At 36.6% G+C, this 18,798-nt stretch overlaps 1 protein-coding gene across 9 annotated transcripts in view; it reads right to left on the reverse strand.

The window, feature by feature from the left end:
• The window catches only part of LOC143207389 (uncharacterized), a 233,409-nt gene that overhangs the window by 57,627 nt on the left and 156,984 nt on the right, over positions 1–18,798 (reverse strand). For 7 of the 9 annotated variants that reach the window (XM_076420815.1, XM_076420812.1, XM_076420811.1 and 4 more), the window contains 6 exons: positions 18,628–18,741; positions 17,117–17,222; positions 15,938–16,127; positions 14,464–14,653; positions 11,411–11,525; positions 7,765–7,901 (listed from right to left, as the gene is read on the reverse strand). In XM_076420815.1, coding sequence (XP_076276930.1) covers positions 7,765–7,901; positions 11,411–11,525; positions 14,464–14,653; positions 15,938–16,127; positions 17,117–17,222; positions 18,628–18,741 — 852 coding nt within the window. Of the gene's footprint in view, positions 1–7,764; positions 7,902–11,410; positions 11,526–14,463; positions 14,654–15,937; positions 16,128–17,116; positions 17,223–18,627; positions 18,742–18,798 lie in introns of those variants that run through there. The other 2 variants (XM_076420813.1, XR_013008663.1) reach the window with 2 other exon arrangements.

Below are 18,798 nucleotides of genomic sequence, written 5' to 3' on the forward strand. Positions count from 1 at the left end.
AATCCACGACTTTGACGGCCCACTTCTCATACATCATTTTGACATAATACTCTCGCTCGCTTACGCAATGCTGCCCTGTTCCCGTTCGTATCTCGTGGCGTGTTACAAGGGATCTCCGCGAATTCTCTAACCATGTTCGAGCGAAACCGTGTTACATAAGCAGTGTATGGGGTTGTCTGTAGATTATGGGTTCGATCTGTTTCCTCGAATGCTCGTTTCGCCGGATCTTAAAGTGTTACGCGTTGCTATAGCAAACGGTTGTAACGCGGTCGGATCGCTACTATACTGTCGATGTTGTCGCGGTCGAAAGAAACGGATAAATCGATAAAATCTCGACTTTACGGGCTGTTTGTCGTGGAGTCAAGAGTTGCCGAGGACTCGGGGCAAATACCAGAAAGCTGACATTAATAATAGAGACGTTATACACCGAACAATCGCGGCTCGTACGTTCTGTTGCGCCGGTCACCGGGGAAAAATGCAAAAACAAAAGGGCCACGTGAGAAGGCCCTGTTCCGGCGATGATATGTGACTGTGCACGCTCGCGATTCTTTCCGCAGAAATGCCTCCCGGGCTACGGAGCTATTATCTCGCGGTTAAACACCGCGATCGTAAATCACACATAACCGAGATCAAATAATACCGCTAAACAACGTTTCTATTCGAGCTCGCCGAGCAACCATTCATTCTCTTCTACTTTACACGGTATTGTTCCAACTAGTTCTGGAATGCGTACTGCACTGTCAAAACATTACTGACCTACAAAACACCACTGCCTTTGAGAGCTTCGCTGTGTCCATTGTGTTTAATTCTATTGTAGCCCATTGATGTTCTAGAACGAATGTACGGGCAGATCGGCAACAAAAATAATTGGCTCACTTAGGATTGCGATTATGCATTAATTATTACGGTTAAAACAGGAATCATTATATTAGAATCGTATATTGCGACTGTCTGACGTTGCTGGGTCGCGTATTCGAATTATTCATAAATATTTGCCACGTTTAAAATACATATACAGTCAAGGTACGAGCAAAGAGAAAACCTTGGTGTTCGTTTTTCTTAGATCGTACAGTTCCCGTTTCCGTACTTCGCACTCATTTTATTATATGGACCGATTATTTTGTTGTTTCGAGAAAATTAAAGGTTAGGATATTAGTCAATTCAAAAATATAAATTAATTATGTGAAGTCTGCCAATGTTTCTACTAATTTATCAATATATTATTTGAGTATATAAATTTCATTTAGGCGAATTTAACTAAAATAATATATATTTACGGGCTATAAGTGGACTTACAGCATTTTCATAATTAGTCCATTTTAATAATCAGTTAATTATTTTTTGAAGAAAAACTAAATATCACTTAAAATATATTTTGTATTAATCCAATTTGGTTTATAAATAATGACAAGAAATGAAATGGGAGTGGTATTTTTTATTTTGAACGTTAATTATATTCATATATTGTTAAAGTTAACATAAGATATTGCTATTATTTATTTATGCTCTTTATGTGGCAGTGTTTTGAAATATTCATGATGCACAGGAGGTATATAAGGTAATAACTGCTCCATATCCTTATATTTTCGGTATGTAATAGGTCTGGCGACGTTAAACAAAGGTGCCACGGCGATTCTTCCAAATTTCGGCGTACTTCTCCGACATATAGGTGATAAATCTAACGTCTTAAATTCTATGTTCCCCATCGATGTTTTATATAAAATAGTATACGGTGCACTTTTGCAAAATCTCATTCAACATATTTTTAGCCAGTTCACCTTTCCTTTGTTAGTATTTTTTCTTGCCCGTTCTCGAATTGCGTTTTGTAGATTTTTTGTTGTAACGAAATTCTCTCGTTTCATTTCGTGTAAAATAAATTTATTATATTGTCTACATTGTGTGTGTGTGTGTGTGTGTGTTTGTTTTATAACATCATAGTAAACCTGTGGTGTGGTAACCACGTGACTCCGCCACCTATGTCTGTGGAAATTGGAATTACATCACTTTCATAATCAATCGCTATGCAATTTCTTTTATTGGCTAATTTTAAATTGAACAAAGCATTTTTTAAGATATTAAATATTAACTAGTAGTTAAAAATGAAAAGTTTACACTAAATTAATCACAAATTATGTCTCATTATTTTTAAAAAATGGACTTACACCACTTTCGAAATAAACGGTCCATATATTTATCTACATCAAGACCAACTATATTTTATTTAGTTTATTTAGTATAAATAATCTTATAGGTAATTTTAAATTGCATAATGCATTTACAGTCAATAAGTAATTTTGTTAAACCTGTAGCTTTAAGCGGCTTGATAAAATTAAATTGTAGATATCCTTAAAATTTGTAAATTCAGCACTTATTTATTTTGAAATGCTTGATCGATGTGACTGTTAATTATTTAGCAGTAAACGGTCATTGAGTTACCTAATTAAGCATCAGTCGTGTAACGTAATGTTTGGTTTCTTTGAAATGCATGCATTGGTTTCTTTGCAGGACATTTCAAAACACTTAACTATCTCACAAACATTCGAATAAGTAAAAATACCGAGTACATAATAAACAGACACGTCAACCAGGTACATACTTATCGTCAATTGCACGCATGCCCGTCCGATTTGCATACTAGATCGCTCGCGTTCTTCTATTTCGAGGAAAGTGGAATACATATTACGATTTCAGTCTTAAGTGTCCATTTAACATTTTTTCTTCAGTTGACAATCATTCTTCTGCAGATTGCTACTTGACGTGAATTTACTGAACCGAATAAATATAATTTATGCTTTGAGAACGTGCTTGAACCAATCCGTGACACTTTAGTGTTTTATCCTATTACATATAGGATGTCTTATTATTCAATTAGAAATATTTCATTTAATATTAAATATTGTCACTGATTTTAATTTAGATATAAACTCATAATGCCTTTCTATAAATATTTCGTTTGTGTTTTTTTATTCTTTATTTTTAGAGCGACTACAGTTTTCTCACTTTTAGCCATTTGTGCCATTTTCTCTTTATTAAATTTTTAATGAAACTCCATTTTATCTTTCTGTTCCACTTTGCATTTACATCCATTCATATATTTTTTAATTCTACTGTGCTCCCTTAAAAGTACTTCCTTTACTTTGTTTCTTTTATACGCTTCTACCGTGTCTTCAGTATTGTTAATTACTTCCCTTGTGTAACAAAGGACTGCTTATGAATGTTCATTAATTACTATTATTAAAAAGTTTGTGCAGCCTCAGGTTCAATATAATTAATTCTAAAAGGACGAACTTATTCGTCGAGCTTACGAACTTATTTGTAAGCTTTTTTAAAGAAAGAGTAACGAGTGCTGTTGAACACTCTAACAATATCACTTTCAGGGCCACAATTAACTGATGTTTCGAGAACTATGTATTACAGTGTAAAAATATTAGACCGACTCATAGTGGTTCATGTGGCCGATTTAGCAGTTCATTAAAATTTTGGTAGAGATCCCTATTTCACGTGTATATAAATACACGTGGTACGTGAACCGTGTAGTAAGAATTTAAGGATCTGTGAATACGGATCGCTGATTTAACGTCGAACAATTTACCGCGACTTTATTATTGTCTCACTTCTAACAGTCGAACAGAATTCAATCGAAAAACAATAATGCCTCAGTTGTCGGACTCGAACGTGCCGAATGGATCGTATTCACGGGTCCTTAAGTTCGTACGTAGTTAAAACGCAACATCGTGGCCATGTCTTCCAAAATTCAAACAACAATCGCAATACCCGCTAGAGCGGGTTTCAGCATTAACGCGTGCCCGTGCTGCCATCTAGCGGTTCTGCTCGGTAAGCGGCGCGTGATCTTCACTGATCTTCACTACAAATCAATATGGCGGCGCGCTTACCTGTCAAAAACACTGCAAATTGCTCACCTTTGAGCGACCACAACTTCTGAACCATTGATCCTACATAATCGAAACTTCTGCAGGTTCCCCGGGTACAAATCTACTGAATTACATACCAAATACATAATAATTTATAGAAAAAAGGCAAAAATTTTGAGTCCGGTAAAGTAAAGAGCAGCAAATCTCATTAATATCGATATTTTCGGCATTGCTAAACATTTCGAAAGTGATGTAGATGCATTAAATACCGATACGAGAGTAATTTTTTTACCAAATCAACTGCTAGATCGGTCGCCCGGACCACTGTGTAGCGCATCGAATTCGCGTGTGATCGTGCCACTGTGCTATCGGTTCCTACAAGCATGTGCAATCGCAACATTGTGTTGGAAAGTGTTCTCGAGAGAACCGCCACGGTTTTCGCTGGCATGGCGGTGTCACATAAATACACGGCACTTTACCCCCTAACTCTATTTCAGCCCCGACCCTGCCAGCAACGTTATCGAACTAACGATAGAAAAAAGTTTCGCGAGCCATAGGAACATTATTTCATCGATCCCCCATTCCCCACCCTGTACATTTTATTTTCCCATTGGCCGGATAGCGCCTCTCTTCGAGACTTCACCAAGCGGTAGTCGATAGTATTGATTCGTCCCGCCAATTGTCTTAGGGAACCTCGGATTTTTTTTTTAACGCTGATTCAATTGCGCGACGTGCATCGCTCGTGAATTTCCATCGTAACGCATTTGTCGCTCGAATATCGAAAGTCGTTGACGAATAAAATCCCCGACGCCATTGTTAAAGAGATTTCTGATTTATCGATGAGAATTATCGACGCTGCCCGTTGCCTCGTGATTTTTCAAGAGTCGCGATGTTGCGACACGATTCGGTAATTTGTCTAGTTGAAAATCAGTGTGCGCGGACTTTAATTGTCTTCGACGATCCGACGTAGACTGTGCAAGTTGTGATTTAAATTCCACGCTCAATTTTCCTGTCCCTTATCGATACTCCCAAAAAATTCAAAATCGAATGGAAGGATGGATCATTCGATAGAGCATCAGGAAAAAACGGTAACATTTCAACCCTATATCTCCATCCGGATGGTAGTTATGGGGTAAAACCGAAAAATCAGTTTTTGGCCTATTTTCCCTAGTTCATGATGTTTGGAAATTCTGAGAGAAACTTGAGACATGTCAAGCCGTCAAATGCATGCTCTGCAAATCGTTTCAGATTTTTAAATTGAAAATCCTGATTGTAAAAAATCGAGAAAAGTTCTAGAGTGACCACATCTATAGTCACATTAGCCTTAATAATTTTCTGACGGACAAAAAACACGAAGATCGATGTTTTTCGTGTTGGAGGTACCGGCCACGGTTGCATTGCGGGTAAAAATTGGTCGTTCGAAAAGTGCAAATGCGGGATCTGTTGCTAAAAACGGAATCACAATGAACAAAAACGTTCAGGTTGACCGACGGAGCTGTCTCCTCGAAATAACTGAAAAATACATCACGACGCTTACAGTTCCACTAAATCATTGATTGAAATAAAAAAAAATGGAATGTGAATCGGATGCATCGTAAAGCAAAACTTGTCTATATTAGGAAAGAAAATAAATTCCTATTTTTATTTTTCATACAGATCCGCTGTCTACTGCTAACTCTATGAGTCTCTGATGAAAGTAGAAGTGGTAGTACGACAATCGTTAAACAAATTAACAGTTACGCTTCTATCGGCGTCATTGATCCTTACGTAATGAAATTACATTTTTCGCAACTCGGGTAGATACGAGAGAACACGATATAAATTCCTACAATCGAAAAATAACATACTCAGCGCATGAAAGCCCGGAATGCAAAGTGTAATATTACGCTGAAACGCGTGTCGATATTACCATTTAATATTACAGATATAACGGTAATAACACAGAATTGGAATCGATTCGCTTAATGCGAGTTTTACGTGACGCAAAGAATCCGCAGATTCGAATCGAAACGACAATGTTATTTGCCGATTGCTCATACGTGAAATGGGGTTTAAATTGCGGTACACGTGGTATCTTACTATTGCATTACACTGGTAAACGGCAATTTCAAAATTTCCCAGTACACCGATTCCGCACTAGACCCGTGCCACTATTTGCCAGTCAACAGATTTCTAAACGTAGTTGCATTCAGAACGTATAGTTCTTCGCGTATAGTAACTTTCGTATAATATAGCATAAATAATTTTTTTTCGTGTAATTGATAGTACAATATAATACTATGATAGTAGGCAAAGGAAATGTAAAAAATTGAGAATTCATATTAAAGAAACGTCAGTGTAGAAATCTCCTTCTTTATTTGCTGCAGGAAAAGTATTGAAAGTATATGTTTAAGAAATCTTTTCTATTTTATTTGTTGCAGGAACGAAGTTGAAAATCTATGTTAAAGGAATATGATTGCAGAAATCTTTTTTTTTTGATTGGTTGTAGGAAAAATTGATAATACATGTTAAAGAAATAAATGTAGAAATCTTTTGTTTTTTCTTTAAATTGATGTAGGAAAAAATTGAAAAAACATGTTAAACAAGTATAAGTACAATAGCATCGACGTCGATTCCCAAAAGTAGCTTTTCGAAATTTTCAACTGAAATATTTTGAAAGTGAAGAAGCTCGACTTTTGCAAGGTACATTATTTTGACTTGCAACCACGGACATGAAGGAGATGAAAAATTCATAAGCTTAAATATGCACAAGTATGGATGCAACGCGTGAAGAATGAATACCAAGCTTGCATGTAATCACTGAATAAAAATCCATGAATAAAATCCAGTGGTTAGAAATGAACAGAAGATATACTTAACCATATTAAAACACAGATTTTCGAGACGTCGCTCAGGATAAAAACGATTTGAACACTGCGAAACCGTTTGACTTCTTTCTGTTTGTGTTTGAGGGTGAAGTCACACAAGGTAAAGTTCTTTAAAATGTGTATTTAGTAGGAGTGTGGGAGTACTCGAAATTTCGAGTTCGGGTCGGGTAGGGTTGTTCGGGATCGAGTCGGGATCCCGCGAAAGTTCAGAATAAAATACAATTATTTCACACAATGTATTCTAAAATATTTTTTTTCCTCGCGAAGTTTGATAACCGCGCGATTACACTAAATATACAAAAATCATTCTGAACCTACCAGTGAAAATAAAAGATTGTTGATTGCAAGAAAGTTGTTGCGGTTTTTAACTATTACATTCAAATGCAAAACCGTAAGAACTTTCTTTTCGACCTAATAGATACAACTTTAACTAGTACCCAAATATTGCATACTTTTGCGACCCGAAATCGCGGGTACCCGAACTTTGTAAACTTTCGGGATCTCGACCCAAGTACCCGACTCGACCCGAGGCTCGGGTGCCCGAAATTACGGGTATTTAGTAGAGGTGAGAAAATTCCCGTGAATTATTTCGGGTTCCTGGAGGTGTTCGTGTTTTCCGTGAATTTTTTCAGGATTTGCGATACTGTACAGAATACGGTTTTCGGGAAATTCGAACATTCTCAGGAATTCCGAAAGTTTCAGGATACCGTCCCGATTTTGCGCAAGTCTAGTATTTAGTGTTCAAATACTTTGTACATTCACCGCAGGTGCATCAAAGTACCCTTTACAGTTCTATCCCCGAATCGAAAGGAGAGGGAGTAGGGTGCTAAACCCTTGGGCGGTGGAGTTTATAGTGGGTATTGCACAAGCCGTGCGTAAATGCATTTTCCCCACCGCCCTTTGACAAAAAAAAAGGGTGCATCAAATTAACGCAGCATTCAGCGAAAGAGTATGAAAGATCGGTATCTGTCATCGGCTGGATCGTGATCGGAGATTGTAATCATTCACTTATTCTAATCACTCACCTCGTATCCGTATCACAATCCGACACGTGCTAGTATAGTTCGACACAGGTGACCACGCTGTGAAGGTGACAACCGTTGTGCCAGCTGGCAAATCCGCCTGCAATTGTTTGCCCCATGATGGAGAAGCGTCTACGTATCTACACAGAAGAAGGTCAAAAATTTTTGGGAAGAAAGAGTTGGAAAGTTTGAATGTAAACAAACTGTAAATAAAATAGTCAATGTAATACCTCGTGAAGGATAGCTGTCTTTCGAAGTACATTTTAAATAAAACACTTCATATGATTTGCCAGAGCAGAGGGTTAAAATAAAATTACAGATGATTGCTTACGATGGCAACGAACTAATTTCTGCACCTAGTATTTCGTAAAAAGGTTATTTACGTATCTACACGGAAGAAGATCAAAAATTTTGTAAAGCTAAATAAGTTACACATTTTGTTTTGTGAAGAAAAAGTTGGAAAGTTTGAATGTAAACAAACTGTGAATAAAATAGTATTATGAATATCAATGTAATACCTCGTGAAGCATAGCTGTCTTTCGAAGTACATTTTAAATAAAACACTTCATATGATTTGCCAGAGCAGAGGGTTAAAATAAAATTACAGATGATTGCTTACGATGGCAACGAACTAATTTCTGCGCCTAGTATTTCGTAAAAAGATTATTTACGTATCTACACGGAAGAAGATCAAAAATTTTGTAAAGCTAAATAAGTTACACATTTTGTTTTGTGAAGAAAAAGTTGGAAAGTTTGAATGTAAACAAACTGTGAATAAAATAGTATCATTAATATCAATGTAATACCTCGTGAAGCATAGCTGTCTTTCGAAGTACAATTTAAATAAAACACTTCAAATGATTTGGTATTGGGGTCAAAGGGTTAACTGATGGCGAATTAATTTGTACACTTAAAAATTCGTGAAAAAATTATCTGGAATCAATACCCATGACGGAATATTTTGAAGTACGCTTGAAACACAGAACTCTCTTAACCCTCTCTTTGTGTATAGGGTGCGTTCACAGGCTGATAAAAACTAGGAATGCTGTCTGAGATAAGTTTCAGATTTTTAACGTATTGTATGCCTATCTTTTAAGAGTCAGTAAAATGTGATAAATACTTATGCAGACAAATTCTGTCTTTACATTTTGCTTGAAAAATGTATGGGGTCCAATCACACCCCTGTACACGGTTAAAATTAGAATAGCAGTGCACAGAGGAAAGGCGATGGTGGTATTGGGAGAAAAAGAAAATTGAAAGGGATCTCAAGTGGAAAGTGTTAACGGTCACGGTAAGATCGAGTCGACGTTGTCGAGGATCTCGTGATAGAATCCGTGAGCAGATCGATAAGCCATTAACATGCGAGGCGCTGCCATCTTTAGAGTCCCCCGGTGATTGACATCTCTAACGCGTCGTGACGCAGATGATTTCCGTTTCGGGTTCGTACTGTACGAAAGCACAGAGGAACGACGCGGCGCACAGGCCGAATAAATAGACTCGGGCGCACAAATACCGGAGCAAAGACGCGTATACGCTTTCTCTCTCTCTCTCTCTGGCGCTCGCTCTCTCGGTAGGAACCCCCTAAGCTCGTTTGGAATTCTCATTGTGCCCAGCGGCAGTCCTTGCTGGCAGTACTGGTTGCGACGGAAGATAAACCATTCCATTGTGGGAACATATTGCGGGAGTGGGCACCACGAAAAGAAATTAATTTCTCCGCATTAGCGTCGCGCAGCATTTCACCTCGACTTAATCAATTTCGGCGCGAGCAGGCGATGAAATCATTATCTTCAGAATACCGTCGTCGTCACGGGCGAATGGGTATTGTGACCGGAAGAAATTCCACCGGTTGTTGCACGAAATAGGATACAGTAGGACCTCCACTATATCAACTAATTGTCAGACAAACGTTTACATAAGAAAGGTTTCGTAGATTTGAACGACAAGCGTCTAGCATTTGAATGATGTACAATGTTCATGATTCTCGTGCGCAGATAAATTCGAAAAATACTTAACAATTATCTAACTCTCGGACAACGGACGATTTTTATATCTATATAATTGGCAATGCTTAGGACCGTTTACAGCTCTAGTTAATAGTTTTTAAAAATTTACTCAATGAAACAGCTATTCAGTTGATTCAATCGCCACAAATTGAACTTAAATGACAATTTGGATGTTCCGGTCAAAATAAAATTAGATGCAGTGAATGAGTTTGATCAGTCACGCTCCGAGGTGAAACGCTATTCGGATAAACTCGGGGGAGCCGAGTTTAGCCGAGCGAGCGAGAAACAGACAGGTGTGCAATCTCCATGAGAAGTGTATTGGTTTTTCTTTTTGTTAGAATTGTATTAGCTGTAGAAGTTTCTTATTTTATAGGTACAAAGATATACATATACAATATAAAAGGGGAAACAAAAATTTCTCTGTGACTATTAACTTGCATAAGAAATTCTGTCTGTTTCAATTTTTGTCCTGTCCACCTTATAATGATATTTACGAGATAAGAAGACAAAAATGATGTTACATGGTGTCTGAAAGGAGCATAGCAGGAAGATAAAAAGACGCAGGTGACAATGTACAAATTGGGAAACGAGATAAAGGATGGACGTTATTGGATAAGTGAGGATCGAAATGTCTGCTTGGTTTGCGATTGGGAAGGTGGCGAATAAAGAAATGGATAGTGCCAGCATCAGAATAAAGAGGATACAAAAAGGTTTCATCTATATCAAGATAAAACGAATAGGAACAATGGAAAAATATCTGTAATAAATCTATGTAACAAAAAAAAACAACAACGATCATCTTAAAATTTAAAAAGTATGACCTCAACACGAATTTTAAAAAAGATATTTCGAGTGTTCTAAATGAATTGAACTAAAAAAAGCCTCTTGTACTTCAAAACAATCCGTTTACATCCTCAAAAGGTCTAGTCCTACTAGAAATCACTTGTTCTCACTGTAGTTACGTTTTGCCCTTTATACAAGGGCTAAACAATTGGTTCCAGAACCGTTTTCAAGCCATACTAGTCACCCACTGCGAATACAGTCTAAATGATGTAATCGACTTTGTAGTTTCCGACTACAAATGATCCCCGTGGCGCGCCGTTATCAAGTCATGCGCCGGTCATTGTTGACCCCCGCGGCAGTCAACCTGTTAACAAGGTTCGATCCAGGTGTTCTCTGCGCGGTATCTTCAGCTCTGTATTGCTCCCTTCACTGTATACTCAAATATCAATGAAACATTTCCGCGTTATAGTCTCTAATCGCAAAACGGTCAAACATTTTCGAGAAGTGATTAATCCAAAATAAATCCAATTCAATGGAATCCGCTGGCGTTCATTACACTGTGAATAATTTAAGTAATTTATAAAAATACAATATTTCAATACAGATAAACTACTGTTTTACGAACGGACTTCGGGGATGACTTGACACACGTTTTCCATAAAAATGGGAAATAGTATTTCGATAAATACCTCCAACCTCCATCAGTTCATGTTGGATTTAGGCTGAATTTATTAAACTACTATTTAAATATAAATAAATTTAAATTAAATAAATATAAATAAACTACTGTTTTACGAACGGATTTCGGGGATGACTTGATATACATTTACCATGAAAATGCGAAATAGTATTTCGATAAATACCTCCACCAATTCATGTTGGATTTAGGCTGCGGAAATGAGACGCGTATGGTGTTTTGCCTGGCGGGTAGCTCGACGTCCATGTCTCGAGGGCACCTCACGAACGGTCGTGGCATGTCTAAAGCAACAAAGCCTATTATTAAACATGCGGTTTTCCGTGGAACGTCCGGCGGAATTATAGTACTCGAATTAATACGGGACGGGACATAACGTAACCCCGAAGAGACGTATCCTTATATCACGCTGATATTATCACGTTCCACGGAACTGTCTCGGTGCTTGTAATCAAATTATCGACTACTCGCTAAATTGCTGTAGGGCTCAATTACTTTGGCGTTCCCTTTCGCTTCTACGCAACTGCTGCACCCCCCCGTGCACATCCCGTACACTACCACCTTCTTAGTTCAGATGTAATTGTTTAGATATACTGTACAGCTGTATATCGATATTAACTGTTTTTAGGCGATTTCTGCACAGTTGTCGCTGGGAAGGAGTAAACCATCATTTTTTAATCCTTTTCTACTTTTTCACAATTAATATTACTGGAACCTCTTCCTTTCTAATTATTTCTTCAAAGAGAAAGACAACTGATGTTTATTGTGTGTACGTTTACAGTACCTGGCCAAAAAATTAGGATCGCTCACAATTTTCAACCTTTTCAACCGTAGCCGATTCTACGGAACCGACTAACCGGATTCTACGTAGCCGATCTAAGAAACAGCGCGGACCCGAGAGTTTTTCTTAGATCAAGACACTACCGTAGTATCTTTGTTATCAAAAATATTTTAAAAGGGTCAGATTAACCCTTTGCACTCTGAATGATTTTTCAATTTTCTTGCCAACAACTCCCTACTATTTTAAACGTTCCATTTGAAATTTACTTCAAAGGATAGTTTCTTGACTGCTACTTATTTTAAACAATTATGTTTGCCAATTATATTAAGTATAGCTCTGTCAAACTTTTTTGTGATTTATATTCGTGGAACTTATATATTCCCACAGAAGAACCAAATACATATACAAAACCGTTTTATTTACATTTTCCTTTCTCTGATGTCGAGTCACACTCGACACAGGAGTGCAAAGAGTTAAAATGTTAATTCAGGGTGTGTTCTCATAGCAAATGTCATCTGCCTTCCGGAAAATGATGATTGTTTAGGTAAGACTGTCTGATACACACACACACATTTAGTTACACATACACTTGGTTCTGTGAATAACATCGCTTCCGGACATTTCCGACTATTGAAATACGCGTCTGATAAAACGTAAGCAAAGAGCGCGATTGAGAGAAAAAATTCTTTTTCTTGTTCGTTAAAGCAACGGACGAGCATTGTGGGGAAGGAAGAAAAATAGGTTGTCGGCGGTAAAAAGGTCGAACGGTTGAAGACAGTAGGGGGGAGACCGAGAAATGAAATGTAAAAAACGAAAACGTATCCCTGCAAGCTCGTTAAGGCATGGCGTTAACGTACGGCGTCGTTAGCAACCGGCCTTCACGCCGGAACTTCCTATTATTAAAAGCTGTTTAGAGCGGCCGCGTGACTAATTAAATACGCCAGAGGATTTTCGTAGGTAAATAATTGCCCGCGGCGCCGATCTTTCTTCCCAATCAGCTGCAAAAACCACCTGCTCGCCGACTAGACTGCTCAATTCCTGCACAATTTTTGTGCTCGACTGGGAAATTGAAATTTAGTTACACCCTCTCTCGGAATCACAATCTTATTTTTCTAGCGAGAAATATCCACTATGCGCCGCGGAAATGGACTTTTTGTACAGCATTCTATTATACAGTCGTGTATGCCAGAACTAATTAATTGCTTTTCAGTATACATTAAAACACACATACGAAATCTATGCACAAATAAATGCAAAAGACTACCATTAATGTGAATATTGATTATCGAATATTTAAATATCTATTAGGGAGATCCTTCAATCACGAGTAAATAGAAGCCATATAAGAAGGTCTTCCATTCGTTAATAATGTTCATAAAAAAGCTCCGGCCAATGAATTCCTGTACATATTTACAATTTTTTTAGTCTGTCTACTGCTTTAAGCTGCATTTACTCGCTTTTTTCCATGAACGAATAAAATCGACAGTCTATTCATGGGGGATCATATTAATTTGAAAGGACAGTTGGTTTGCTGTTTCGTGTATTTGCTTCGTGAAAAGAATTAATCAGATAACGCGAAGGATTGCAAAATATGAAGCCGCGTGTTGAATTCATTTGAAAATTGTAATGTGGGAATTGCTATTAGATGTGCAGTAAAAAATTAATATATTAATTTATATTATTAAAGTGTAAAATCAGGCGATTTAATAAATAAAGAAAAATAGTAAACGCTTCGAATGTCGAGTAAATTTTTGCAGGAACGTTAGAGAATGATTGAATAAATAAAAATAGTCAATTTCGCTTCTAATGTCAAGAAAATTTTTGCAGGCACGTTAAAGAATGGCTGAATAAATTAGAAAATTTCGCTTCTGATGTCGAGTAAATTTTAGCAGGAACATTAAAGAATGGTGGAATACATAATAATAGTAAATTTCGCTAAGAATGTCGAGTAAATTTTTGCGGGAACGTTAAAGAATGATTGAATAAATAAAAATAGTAAACGCTTCGAATGTCGAGTAAATTTTTGCAGGAACGTTAGAGAATGATTGAATAAATAAAAATAGTCAATTTCGCTTCTAATGTCAAGAAAATTTTTGCAGGCACGTTAAAGAATGGCTGAATAAATTAGAAAATTTCGCTTCTGATGTCGAGTAAATTTTAGCAGGAACATTAAAGAATGGTCGAATACATAATAATAGTAAATTTCGCTAAGAATGTCGAGTAAATTTTTGCAGGAACGTTAAAGAATAATTGAATAAATAAAAATAGTAAACGCTTCGAATGTCGAGTAAATTTTTGCAGGAACGTTAGAGAATGATTGAATAAATAAAAATGGTCAATTTCGCTTCGGATGTCGAGTAAATTTTTGCAGGAACGTTAAAGGATGGTTGAATAAAATTCTAGTAGAATTCAGCGATAAAGAGATTAAAGAACGAGCTTACCCGAATGGTAACGAGAATCGATCGCGATCGATTCCTGAATGCAAGCGGGTTCCTTGCCGTTCCATCGGTTGCCAGCCATGCAATATCTCGTGTGAGGTCCTTCCAGCCTGAATCCCCTTCGGCATCGTATATGACATCTGGCTCCAACAGGATAATCCATTGCCCCAGAAGAATGACCGGGACATCTGATCTGGAATAAGATAAGTCTCAGAAATACAATGCATCCCCGAGACCAAAAACTTTCATGCCTTTCTCCGGCCAGAAAAAGGGACTTCGCAAAATCCCGAATAAAATTACATTTCTGCGACTGACACCATAATAAATTATCTATTAACACTTTATCTACTGGAAGCCCATTCATAGATTCTCTCTATAATTTATCAGATTAACTCAAAGAAATGTATTAAATTATTGCTAGTGGCTGTTGAAAAATCTACTAAACAATTCTTAGTTATAGACCAGAAACTTTAAAAAATAATAAAATATTCATATTTATTTCACTAGTGATGAAATTGTGGACGTATGTATTTTTATAGAGTATCATTAAATTGATTTATTACATCGAATACCTCTTCGCATGTACTTTCGTAATTTTTCTAAACAATTGAAAATGAGCCACTTCAATCGTCGGCAGTTCTAAGGTTAAAAAGAAACAATCAAAGAAACCAAACGTTTAAATATTCGTTTTACCATCTACGTACAATATGGATCAGTCTCTGTCTAAAACTCGTTTCAATATAAAGAAAACCGATATGTTACAGTTTCACCAATTAAAAATTTTAATAACTTCGATGGAAGGCAGCTACCTCAATTCATTCTTTTGTTACGTATCCTACTCGTGTATAAAACCTGTTGATAAATATTCCCACGTTTAAGTGCATGTTTGGAGATTCACCAATTAAAAGAACTTATGGAATACGTTTTTAAATTTCTTCCATTTTGTTAACTGGCTGGGGAAGGAACGACCAACTTCTTTAACTCTCCTACGGCGACGTCTGGGTCTGTTTTAACCCAGGATATCAAAATCGTCATTTGCTTGCTCATTGTCAGTTACATTAGATACGACAGAAGTATCAACACTCGACATTATAAAGCTAATTATCGAGGTTGAAAAAATTATTTTATATTAGCCCAATCCATTCAGAATGAAACGAAAAAATGTAGCTCAATTGGAGAAACTCTTCCCGAGATAAAAATTTGTGAGTGAAGCCAAAATTACAAACTTCGAAAGCCCGTAAGTTCTCCACAAATTCTAAACAGGCAAAATTAATTTCACATGGACTACAGTATAGCTAATGTCGAACGAAATCGACGATGGTGACGTCAGGAAGTGATCGATTTGAAATGGAATGACCCATTACTAAAATTCTTCGCAACCGCGTCACGATTAAAATCCGTGGGCGAGTGTGTTTGACGGGGTCGGCACAAAGGCCGGTGCATTTAAGTATATCTCGAGTAATAAATTGTTACGCACTTCAGCGTGGAGTGGTGGTTCCATGGCCCGACATCTCAATTCCGGTGAAACGCAAGTTTTCTCGTCGGAAGCCAACACCAAGTCTCCGCCGCACGTACAGTAGTAACTTCCGGCGGTGTTAACGCATTCACCGTTGCAGTCCCCGTTACGGTTCAAGCACTCGTTTATATCCTGGCACTGGCTTCTGTTTCTGCGGGACAAAAGTCACGAATTTGTATAAGCAACTTTCCGCATCAATGTCATCGAAGATTTCATTTAAGACCCGTTTATGCCCGTCTTAATTAGAGGATAACTAGAGAACGCCGCGGAGCCGCGCGATCAAATTAATGTGCCCGAAATGTATGAAAATCTCGAGCTACAGTCAGCCACGGAAGTATTCGAACGCCCTTTGAAACAGAATAACTTTTTTATAATTGTAGCAGACGACCTGCTTTTTATAATCAATTAGGAGCATTTGTTCATGAAATGATATGCTAAAAAGATTTTCCAAAAATTATAATTTACAAGGTTACACGCATCAATAAAAAAGGCATTTTTTAAAACTTTTTTATCCGGGCCCTTAATGAAAATTTAAAATATAAGTTTTGTAGATCTATGTTAATTATACACATGCTGAACATTTCATCGAAATTACGTGGATCTTAAGCAGAAACTGATTAAAAGTCGTGTAAAACCACGATTTTCACCATTTTTAGCCGCTTATAGCTCGTGTGTATGCTAATCAATTTCGATGAAATTTTTAGCATGTATATAACTAACATAGATCTACAATACATATATTTTAAATTTTCATTAAGGGCCCAAATAAAAAAGTTTTAAAAAATGCCTCTTTTATTTTTGCATGTGACCTTGTAAATTATAATTTTTGGATAATCTTTTTTGCATATCATTTCGTAAATCAATGCTACTAGTTGATGTAGCCCGTCTAATCAAACAACTTTTGTACGAACACTTTTTTGATAACGCTTCCGAGATATCCTGCTGTTCTCACTTAAATTAATTAATATATTAATATATGTATATATATATATATATTGTATTTATTAATACAATTCACGTTTGAGTTCAAAATTGCGTTTCTATAAAATTTAACAAACCAGCACTCCCTTCTTCCTGACACACATAAGTGTATTTTCATGGCGCACATGAGAAAGGGAAGTCAATAATTAGTTTCCTTACCGTTGATTCAACATGAAGCCATTGCGACAGCCACACATGTAAGATCCCTTTGTATTCATGCAATCCTGCTCGCATCTGCCGTTGTCCCACTCGCATTCATTTATATCTAATTACATAGAAGATTATTCAGATTATTCCACATTTGAAAGTATTAGCTATCACAATTTTTAATATCGCGCGTGTTTTATCGAATGTTAAAATGTAACAATTTTTAAAAGTTTAAATCGTATAACGTTGTCTAATTATTTCTAAAAATGAGTTTTATTATTACTCAAGTTTTTAATTATCTTTAAATATTAGAATGAATATAATTTTTTACATAAAATAATTGGAACAGCTAAGCTGAGATTACATTTCTGCCTTGTGTCTCTTCGGTTTATCTGTACCCATGCTTTTTCATCGTTTTGGTTTGGATAAAGGATTCTATTCCACAAAGCCAATACCTACTGACGTAGCTTCGGGGAAAGAACGTTATGAAACAGTTCCTTACTCAATTTATCAGTCTTGAAAAATGAAAAAGGAATCATGTATTCTTATTGAAGTAAATATTGAATGTAGTACTTTATAAAAATTTCTCAAGAGAAACTCTCATAGTAATAAAGTAGTGGAATTAGTCATCATTAGACTGCGGATCTTTAAGCAAAGTAAAAAAGTGTCTGCATCGATTCCAAGACACAGAAGCTAAATAAAAATTTCTTTCTTATTTTAATTATTTGATTAAACTGGAACTAATACGTTGTTCTTACATTTTTTAAATATGTCCACTGCTTTATATTGTACGTACCACAATTTTTGTTATAAATGCATAAAATCCGCAGCCTGGTTTCATATGAAATCTCTGAAATCTAATTCCTGCAAAAATGGCGATGTACCCTTTACATATCATTTATGCCATGCAAAATTGCATTAAAATATAAAAGGTCTCTCGAAACGTAGAATCGAATGCAGTTGCAAAATTATAAAGATAAACTGCAAAATGAAGTTGAAATTGAAAATGTTCTGCATACGTGCAACATATTGCCCACACCAATGACAATGTGCTTACGAATGATGATGATAAAAATTTCTTATTTAACCGTGGAATAGTATACGATGCACCCGTATCCTCTACATTTCCCTGAAGTCACGTTGGGCAAGTATGCCTTGAGCTCGACGATGCTCATAAACGTGTCAATATATGAACATGTGTTATACGCTTCAATACATATACTTGCCTATGCAATCACCGACATTGAATTTAAATCCTACCGCACAAGTGCATGAACACGAAATCCCGATTGACGATGCATCTATTTTCTACTGGATCAGTTTTGCACGTGTTTATCGACGCGCAACTAAATCGTTCAATTTTATATTATAAACTGAAATATGTAACACCATACAACAAGGTAAAATATTTTAATTAAATCTACAATAATTTATTGATTCGTTGCAAATTCCACGAGAAATGTGAATTTAGATCAATGGAAACGTAAACAAATCTGAATTTAGAGAAATCATTCTTCACGAACCTACACAATTATCCCCGTCCAATCGATATCCGGCTTCGCACTCGCATCGGTAGCTGCCATAAGTGTTGATGCACTTAGTCTCCTGGCAAGGGTTACTCGCGCATTCATTAACATCTGAAAATGTATGCAACTTATTGCACATTGTTAATCTTTTATTTGTCGATCTTTCGT

The sequence above is a fragment of the Lasioglossum baleicum genome, chromosome 3 (assembly GCF_051020765.1).
Source record: "Lasioglossum baleicum chromosome 3, iyLasBale1, whole genome shotgun sequence".
Taxonomy (NCBI): Eukaryota; Metazoa; Arthropoda; class Insecta; order Hymenoptera; family Halictidae; genus Lasioglossum; species Lasioglossum baleicum.